General features: G+C 39.9%; 1 protein-coding gene across 1 annotated transcript in view; it reads right to left on the reverse strand.

Moving 5' to 3' along the window:
* Window positions 1-6,335: 6,335 nt before the first annotated feature.
* Window positions 6,336-10,656, reverse strand: part of CUNH15orf61 (chromosome unknown C15orf61 homolog) — a gene marked incomplete at its 5' end in the record, with an annotated part of 4,654 nt that continues 333 nt past the window's right edge. Inside the window, one exon of the mRNA XM_006153505.2 lies at window positions 6,336-6,564. Coding sequence (XP_006153567.1) covers window positions 6,437-6,564 — 128 coding nt within the window. The remainder of the gene's footprint in view (window positions 6,565-10,656) is intronic.

Raw genomic sequence — 10,656 nt, forward strand, 5'->3', positions numbered from 1 at the left:
CCCCTTTCATGAATCCATGGGTATTTGAGCTGCAACTTCTTCCTTGTTAGTAAGAGCAATGGTGGTATGAACATTTGTGCATATGTTTTTGTGTGGTCATACATTTTTAATTCTCTGTGGTACATACTTAGAAATTTTGGATCACATGGTAACTCCATGTTTAGTATTTTCTGGAACTCCCAGACTTTGGCAATTCAACTGCCCCATTTTCTATTCCCACTACTAACATAAGAGTGGCCATTTCTCCACATCTGGGCCCACACTTGGTGTTATCTGTCTTTTGGATCATAGTTACCCTGGCAGATGTGAAGTGGTAGCTCACTGTGGGTTAAACTTTTCTTTAGTATTTAATGTGGAACATGACTTCGTGTGCTTATAGCCGTTTATATATCTTCTTGAAAAAAGGTCTATTCTGATCGATTTTCCCATCAGGTTGTTAAGTTTTAAAAGTTATTTGCATGGTATGAATATAAGTCCCTTATCTGATAAATGATTTACAAATATTTTCCTCCATTCTGTGAGTTCTTTTTAATATAGATTATAAACTTTTAGTTATTTCCTTTATGAACAAGAGGGACAGAGAAAGAGAGAGAAAGACAGCACCCCCGACAGGGTCTTCACACTGCGACCTACCACCAGCCTCAGCCTGCCCCAGAGCATGGTACACTCATGCCCAGCACACACCGGGAGGGCCCTTCCACAAGCCAGGAACCTCCCTGTGTGAGATTGCCTTGCAGAACATCATGTTTCACTACAGACCACCCTCTGGCCCACTCATTTTCTTGATAGTGTCTTTTGAAGCACAAAAGTTAATTATCGTCAGAGGGTATGTGTGCTCACCAGAGACAGGAGAGGGAGAGGGCACTCCGCCCTGAATGGGGCACAGTCATGCCACAATCCCTTCTCCTTTTCTCCATCCTGTTGGGATTGGGGGCACATGCGTGCACATGCCTGGTGTGTTCTTTGAGCTGCTGGAGCTGGGATTCAAATGGAGTCAGTCATGTGAGATCCCACTCCTTTAATCACTAGCCCGCAGGGTCAGCCCCAACGTCTTTAATTTTGATGAAGTCCAATTTATATATTTTCCTTTTTCGTTTGCCTTTGCTTTTATCCTTTTCTATAACACAATAATTTTGTAGACTCTGTATGAAATCAGTTTCTTTACTAAAGAGTTAATTGAACTTTTAGAAATACACTTACCAAGGGACCAGCAGATGGTGTACTGGTTATGTCACTGGACTCCCACATAGTCAACCGCAGTTCGAGTCCTGGACCTGGCAGCGTAAAACTCATGCTGGGCATGTGTGTGTGTGTGCCCAAAATCTTGAGAGGAGAATGGAGGAGAAGGGACTGTGGCATGGCCAACTCTCCTGAGGGGTGATTTCTTGTTTTCTGTCTCTGGCCAGTACATGCACCCATAGAAAAAGTCTCTCTAAAAAAAAGAAATACATTTACCGTGAACAATGTAGATTTACTTTATCCCAGTTGTATTAGTACTTTCAATTTGCAGAACAGAGTTCCGAGTGGTAGCCAGATGGCCAAGTTTGTCTTAGCCGAAAGTATATTGGTCACGTTAGCAGGGAAAAAAAAAACCTTCAACATCTGATCTCTAATTTGTATTAGAAAAAGTCTGTGGCCTGTGGTCACTACTAACAGTACTTCTTATTGTTAGGAAAGCTCTTGCAAAACATTCGTCAAGCACATAAATGGTATGAAAGTGAAATATAGTAATTAAGATTTGTGTCCTATTGATTGTGTAGCTTAAGTAATTTTTCATGACTAACATAAGATTTAATAAGTATAAGTAGTTAAAGATTCTGACTTGGCACTAGTCATTAGCATGTAATTGAACTAGTAAAAAAGATCAGTTAAAGCTCTGTTGATTACCACCTTATCTTTGAAAGGCAATTAAAGACCTCAATCATTGCAACAAGATTTGATTGTGCAGCCTCTATTGGACATTGATCTTCCAGAAGCTGCAGTTACATTTTCCATTAATTTACAGTAACACAGTTTAACTCTGCTACCCGAGACTGTTGACCCAGGTGAGATGTGATGCTAAGTACTTGTTTAGGTTAAGATGCCCCCAAATGTCATTACTCTCACAATAGGGAGGGCTGAAAAAAGGAGCTACCTGATCCACCAGCGTTCGGATAGGGTTTCCGTTACCTGCAGTTACCTGCGTTAGCTTCAAAGTGGAACCGGATCCTTATCTGGTACGTCATCCCACTCGCTTAAACACCATCTATTCTTTAACGGAGTTAAAAGACGGCAAAGAAGTATAGATACTCTGTGTATATTGTTTGGGGCGACTATAAATTGCATGAAATAAAGTGTACTTTTAAAAAGAAACACATATGGCTTTTAAAATTTGAATGGGTTTCAATTTTCACTTAAGTCAACAATTAGCAAAAGATTGTGGGATGAAATATTTACAATTTGGTATGCTAGGACATCGGGGGCACTGAGAAACAAGTTTTTTGTTTTGTTTGAGGTTTTTGCCATAGGGCACGTGAGACAGAGACAGAGAAAGGGAAAGTGTGAAATCTCTCACCTCCAGGGGGTATAGCCATGCCCCAATCCCTACTCCTCTATTCTCCTCTCAGGATTTTGGGCAGCCAGGCACACCTGGTGTGATTTTTTAAGCCACGGGACTCAACTGTGGTCGACCACATGGGGACCCAGTACCTTAAGCACCACAACACCTGCTGGCCTCCCAAACTAGACATTTTTATATCAGCAGCCTCTCCCACGCTTCCAACTCTATTACTGCATCTTACAGTGGCTCACCACTTGCAGACACTACGAATTTCACCTAGAATTATTTCCAGTATTTGATGTAGGATCAAAAAGAGAAGAGAAGCAAGGTTTCGTAGTAAAAGTATTTATTAATTAAAAAAAAAAAAAACCAGCCTTGCCTTAGGCCAGCCAGGCTGCGTGGTGGTGGAGGCGGCTGGATCCCACACAGCTGCCGAGTGCGTGGATAGAAGCCCAGACCTCATAGACACATGGGGTGTGTGCGCACGTGTCTGAAACCCTGAAAGGAGAACGAAGGAGGAACTGTGCGTGGTCACCCCTCGGGGTGTTCTCCCTCCCTGGTGAGCGCACGCACTCTAAGGCAAAGCCAAAAAGTCTTGCCTAGTTTTTTTGTTTTGTTTAATCCCATTAAGGAAAAAAACGTCGTTAGTAGTTTCATCAGCTAAGAAAACTGGTATCACAGCTGAACTTGCGATTGAAGGGTAGTCAGATTATTTAAGAAATTGTGTGATCAATAAAATGTGGGGGGAAAGGGATGGAATCACCTGTAGACACCAGCGATTGTGTGAGAAGAGGATAGGAAAGGATAGAGGGTCAGACATAGAGGTAAATATATATATGAATAAATAAATACATATATGTGAAACTAGAAATGGAAAATTATGGATAACATACATGATTAAGCCACTTTGCAGTATATTCTGGATGGGAAACCACATTTTGTATGCTGTGACTATGATTTGGGGATGAATGTAAATTAATTAATTAAAAAAAAGTTTCAGGAGGAAAAAAAGAAAAATGTAAAAAACAAACAAAAAACGAAGAGAGGCCAGCAGGTATGGCATGATGGTTAAGGCACTGGACACTCCCACATGGCCGACCATGGTTGGAGTTCTGGACCTCGTGGCTTTTTTTCTCACTTTCTCCCCCTCTCTGTCTCTCCCTCTGGTCAAATAAAAATAAATAAATTAAAAAAAAAAAAAGAAAGAAAAAAAGAAAACTGGTATCAGAAGGAATTCCTACTGGAGTCACTTAACACTAGGCCTACCGGGCAAGTGCACAGACACACGCATAGTATCTTTGGTGTGTGCCTCCCTCTCTCCTCACATTGTTTTTGAAATCCTTTCATTAATGGATACGTGTAAATATAAATAAATGGGGGCTGGCAGGTGGCATGGTGGTTAAGGTGCTGGACTCCCACATGGCCGATTGTGGTTTGAGTCCTAAACCTGGCAGCTTGCTTTCTCACTTTCCTTCTCTCTGGTCAAATTAAATAATAACAAATAAATAAAATTGAATAAATAATTCTTAAAGTATATATATATAAACATGGAACAGAAGACAGTAGATTACAAAAGCAGAGGTTTTTAGAACGGACACACAAGCATATCCATGATCCATCTTAAGGTAGAGAGGTCTCTGGTTTTGTTCTCAGATTGCAAGTGGAAAAACCAAGACACCAAGGAGTCAAGTTATTAGCCTGAGGTCAAGAGCAAGACAGCGTTCACATTAAAATTGGACTCAGCCTCCTAACTTCTGCCGTTTATACTTTATTCTTTTATGCCACAAGGCTTTGATGTAAAACACAACTTGAAAGAAAAAACCTTCAACCATTTCAGTTCAGTGGGAAGCATTTTTCAGATGAACAGATTTACTTCGAGAACTGATAAAGCCCATGAATGATATTTTAATTTCTGAATCATGCCTTTAGCCATCGTGGAGTTCATCCTTCACCACGATCAACTCTAAGAGCAAAAGGTCTATTGATTTTCATGTAATACAAGAAAATATTACATTTGCTTAATTGTTACATCAGACAAGAAATCGGGCTCTATTTATGCTGCAAACAGCAGAGAATTACCGAGATCGATAGGGGCGCTTGTCAGAGGAGACGTTCTCCAAGGAGACTTCCCCAAGGAGACTTCCCTATCACCCTATGGACAAGAAGTCAGGATGGCTGGAGCTATCGAAAAACAGGTAAGCAGAGTCAGCAGTACACATTATCAGAAATCAAACAGGCCAGTGAAAAGGGGTGCAGCTCTCTTGAAAAGCTGTATTTATAGGCTGGTAATTAAAAACCGTTTCATCAGCTTGGTGTTGGGACCAAAGCTTTACAGCAAGTATTGACGAGACCAGCAGCAACGAATGAGCAGTATCTGACTCAGAACTTATGAGCTCTAGTTATTTAACTTTGCCCGTTCCCGAGGAAATCCGTTCTAGCCTTCCTTGCAAAATGCTAATAGTCGGTTTTATTATTAATGAAGCTTAATGTAACACTATCTCCTTTGTGTATGCCATTCATTTAACGAGTGTCAAGTATATTCTTCTGGACTAAATATATTGGCCTAAGTACTTCTTTGATTAAAGTGTTATTTAGAATTGCTTTTAGACAAGTGAACGCCACATATGTTTGAAGAACAGTTCACTCTCTGGAGCTCATTTTAAAGGATGACTTTTAGTAAAGCCAATGTGTTTAACTTCATTATTCTGGTGCTCTCGGCTCGGTCACTTCCCCTTAACTTTCTCTACCCACTTGCCAGAAGTAAGCACTCAAATGTTGGATAAATTTTATAAAACACTTTGCTGTAAAAATGCATAGTTATTGCAGAGTATCAGCAACACATTAACATAAAATGATATATAATACATGTTTGTAATTATGGGAGAGATCATAAATCTTAAACACCCATTGGTTTAGAAATTAAATAGTTCTACTTAGTTCTCCCTAAATTACTCCAAATTTCTAAAATTTACCATTCATCTGGGTACTTTGTGACTACCCCCAAGGACACATTTTTTTTTTAATGACTTTGTTTTCAAAAATGCAATTAACTTCATAAAATTCTAATGTAGAAGTGCCATGAGGTCTTTAAAACTTCAGCCTACTCTTCCATTGCCAATAAGTCTATGGATTTGAACCATTTTAGCAAACTGCTTTTATAAATGGTTACCAATTGTACTTTTCTGGGTCTTCCTAGAAGAGCTTCATTATTCTTAATAGCTTCACTGGCACACTAGTTTAACTTTTAGCAAGTCTTCATTTCACCTTGCTACACACACATTAACCAGAGTTATTATTACATTTTAAGAAAAGTACTATAATAGTATATTCTTTAAGCAACAAGAAGTTTCAACATCACACCTAACCCCCTTTCCAGGTAAAAGACACAGGGTTGAAAACATTTCCATTTTAAGTCTTGGCTGTTGAATGGTTTAGATTTCGGACTGCCTTAGATTCTCATCAGTTTGGGGTTTGCAGTAATATAATATTTGCATCATACTCCCTAATATTTTCTACCTCATTTTACAACAGTCTATAAAAGATCTCCGCTTCTATTGTGTGGGATCTACATTTTCAGAGTTGATTTAAACTGTTAATACTAGAGTATACCCTCTGTTTACATGACGATCATTTTTTATGTATAGTTTAACCGAGTTTTAGGAAAAAACTGGTGTGAAGTTCCATGTGTCTGCAGCTGCATTAGCAAACAGAGGATGCAATAAATAATCCTGTATGAAAAGCCTTGCCTCCTGAGGGCGATGATTCATCTGAAAGAACCAGACACCATAGAAAGAAACAGGTGTTTGCCAAAGTTTTATTTGAAAGGATCAAAAATAAATATTGCGTATATACACGAGAGAAAAATCCACCAATATTTATGTTCTCCAACGCACACTTTCAATACATGGCACCTTCGTCTTCTTTATTTAGAAAATAAACTGTTATCGGTCCATAACTGGTATGCACAGTCTCTGTGACTCTGGCAAATAACCAGGAGCCAAGGCCATACAGTAACGTTGGAATACCTAGAAAACAAACGGATACAGTATTGATGAACATCACTAGTCATTAATCACGCATCCACACGTGTCGTGCTACGGATCGCACAGCACTCTTCAGTAATGCAAATCAATCATAAAATTATAAAAACATGAACATCAACACTGACTATGAGATTACCGACGAGCTCCGGTTCATCTCGGGAACACGTGGTGATTTCATGAGCCTAGAGACGCTTACAGCCATAGATAAGGCTGGCACACGTTTTCATTCAAAGCACTTCTCGATTTCATTACCTTCAAATAATCATGAAGTAATCCCAGATTCTTTTCACCAGTAAGCAAATGGAGGACATTCATTAGCTCACGTGTAGGTGCTCCCGAAGACCAGAGCTAAATTACTAGGTCAGCTTTATCTTCTTCAAGTCAGGTAGTAACACTGAGGGCTAAAGCAATTTCTCTACACCTTGAGAGAAATTGGGTCAAACAGCTGTCTTCAAAAACCTACAGCAAAACCTAATACTGAGGAAGATTTTGGTGTAAGAGGTACAAGAAATCCTCCCGTGAGTATTTTTACAATTGATGTGAAGACAACCTTGTTGCGACCTATTTGAAATAAGCACACAGTAGATTCCAACATGTTTCTTCTTTGGAATATTTCCAGTGATGAGATTTTGCTGCTCTGAGATGAGCTGCCACTCATACGTTAAACTAAACACATAACCACCAGAAGACAGGGCTCGGGCCCACATGCATGTATGCTGCGTTGGATCCAGGCAAACTTTCATCACTCCTCGTTTTTTTTTTTTTGAATGCTCTTATTTCAAATCAATGACCATTAACATATTAAAAACACACACATATAAAACCGCAGGCACATGAATCAATAACAAATATCGTATACTCTGCATAAGTATGCCGTTTATTGCTCCCGTGTGGGAAACGAGCAGAAAGTGAACATTTAAACAGATAGCTATGCATCTGAGAACAGTCACGTTCTTCCTAGTTAATAGGGAAATCAACACAGGCTCAGAACTAATCATATTAATATTTTTTTCCTTATTTTTCTGCAAGAATGTATTAGCTGTGTGTGCCTCGAGCTCAGCCTTGGACAGCCTGTCACTTCCCGAGACTGCACCAGCCGCTGATGCAGACTGCTCAGGAGCAGCACGCTGGCTGGAAGGAGCAGGGAGACATGACCGCTCAGGCTGGCACCTACCTTCAGGAACACACTGCGTCACAGTTTGTCACCATCACAGGGTCCCACGGAACCTACCTATGGAACCTTTCACAAGTATCACGGTCTTTTGCCCTGGTAATGCCCACTAAAATCTCTAAATACCTCAAAGGACTGTCACAAAAAGATCTACGAGGGCTGGAATAATGAAGCTACTTAGAAATCGTTTAACCAAAACCTGAAAAATGTCAAGTGTAGGAGGGCAGAGACAGGGTTGGGAAAAGACAAGAGAAAATGAATGAGGTGAGCAGAAGAGAGGCGTGGAGGGACCAGTTGGAATAAAAAGTAAATTTAAAACATGGTGTCACAACTCCAAGGGCTGAAAATGAATGCGAGGAAGAACACCACAAATTCTAAGGGCAAATATTTTCTAAATATATTAAAATAAACTATATAATATGCCTTTGAAACCAATACAAAGGATATACATGGTAGGAATGGCGAGTGACACTGAGGATTTTGTGTTTCATGGTATTTACCACGGTTTTCCATTAAAATATTAATACTTAAATTCACACTCTTGAAAGATCACCAAAGTAAATGGTCAATATTTTTTCGACTAAAATGGAGGACTGGTCAAGGCTTACGGATTTAATCTACCTTATCTCTTATTAAGAAACAACTAGGAACCATTTTCAGGAATGCTGTTTAATAGGGGAAGGACTGTGACAGTTGTCAAAAATTCCAGATTTCTTTTTTCCTGCCAGCTATTTATTTAATGCAGTCAGACTAATTTGCTAAATGGGAAGATCTGACATCTGTATAATTTATACACAAAAAGATCTTTGTCTGTAGCAGCTATATGTAAAGTCTGTAAGATTCCATGAAAAATGTTTTCCAGACTATCTGAAACAAATCATCACGTGAAAATGAACTTGAAAAGCAGGTCTTTGCATAATAATTCATTTTGAGTCAGCTGAACAGTAGGTAAACCACTGTCAAATTAGGCACTTAAAAAAAATGAGAACTTCCTCTTAAGTCTCCGATTACCCATTCATTCCAATGGTAAGTTGCTTTTCTTAAATCTCAATCTACTTCCCAGCAGGATACCCAGACTGATGAACCGTCAGTAAAATGTCAGCTTTTACTGAAGGAAGGCGGAGGAGAAAAGGAACAAATGGGTAAACAGAAATCTTTATTATTTACAAAATGGAAGAGTGAAGTACTCCGATAATTACTAACTGGAAGAGGCAGCTATAACACCCCAGTCTCTTATTAACAGAAGATGTGCTTGGTGAACCGGAGGCGCAGTGTCTATCAGAGACAGCGCGGGTCCTACCACCTCACTCGCACCCCCACATTCAGACAAAAGTCACCAATAAATGTTACCAAGTTGGTGAACACACTGCTCTTTAAACAGTCCAGAAAGAAATTTCCCTTATCAGAATAAGCCAATTTGTATTAAAGCATGTGTATGAACAAAAAGTTTTCCTTTTTGCTTAACTTAAAATTCTTATTCCTATTTAGGCAGGGTATTTAAAATTTCCAGAAGACCATACAACCCATTAAATCACTCCTTGGCATGAAAAACCTACAACTGTTGGTTCTTTTGGCAAAAGGTTTTACTTTTTCATGTGGGGAATGTTCTGGTATTTTTCTGGATGTCTTAATATCTGTATCTAAAGGAGAACCCCCAGTTATTAAGGTGATCTTAAACTATTAAGCTTTAAATTGTGACTTTTTTAAAAAAAATATTTATTTTTATTTACATTTAATCATTGTACACCTTTACACCATACAGACTAGTTTTTCAAAATCATCAAGTCAAAGATGTTAGCGTATACAGTGCATCATTTTTTCTTTTTTTCATGTTATTTGTTTTATTTGCATTTCATCACTGTCCTCATGGCACCTATAACACTTCCGGTATATTTTTCCTAACCTACTACTTTTCACATTTGGAAAAATGATTTCTTCTGTTCGGAAGAAGTCTTTCCAAATAATTCTGAATTGAATTCTCTAAGTTACTTAACGCTTCAGCTTAGGATCAACCTCGACCTCATAATTAGCGGGCATGTTCTGAACAGCCCACCACTCAAAGACGGCAGATTTCTAAACGATCGCACTTTGCTAACTGATCTTACTGGATTGAGACCAGGACAGTTCAGGGGGGGTAACGGCTGAAACACCCCACAAGTGACACGTGTGGGTTCTTAGACGCAGAAATACACGTACCATATTTCAATGTAAGGCGTTAGCAGGTTGGATAATAGTACTGTAACTGTCCAGGGCTTAGCTTTCATTCTGGCCTTAGCAAACTGGTTAGCTAACATGGCTGAGTTCTCATGTCTAGAGTTTGGATTACTGAAATCTAGATTAATTTTTTCACCAGCTATTAATGGATTTAAAACATCTCGAGATCTCAAATTTTCAGACCTATAAAAGATACCCCTATGTCAATGTTCATGCCTTCTGCTATTGAATCAAATGAACATAAACACTCTCAGAACTGGACTATCTCCATGAAAATATACAGATATTACAAAGACACGGCCTTTCAAGGATCTTTTAGGCCTAGCACCTGAGGAATATGTCCGGTGAAACCTTCGATGCGTTTAGTAAAAGGAACTTGCTAGGATTTCATATAAAGAAAACAAAGAAACGTAAAAAGTCGTTCCAATTTTTGAAACTCAGACGCACCCAGCGAGGATCACGGGCCAGGACCCTGCGGTGCAGGAAGGCATGTCCTAAACTTCAGGCCACTTTCTGGGGGTGCTGCCCTGCGCCCTCCCGACTGCCCAGTGCAGGGTCCCCCAGCGAAAAGGCGGGTGAGGGGCCCCGCGGCCGGGCGGCGATCAGCACCAGGGCGGGGAACACCGCGCCGGCCCAGGGCCAGGCGGGCCAGGCGGGCCAGGCCCAGTGTCCCGGGCTCGGGGCCTCGC

This window comes from Tupaia chinensis, unplaced genomic scaffold, assembly GCF_000334495.1.
Source record: "Tupaia chinensis unplaced genomic scaffold, TupChi_1.0 Scaffold000377_2, whole genome shotgun sequence".
Lineage (NCBI taxonomy): Eukaryota > Metazoa > Chordata > Mammalia > Scandentia > Tupaiidae > Tupaia > Tupaia belangeri.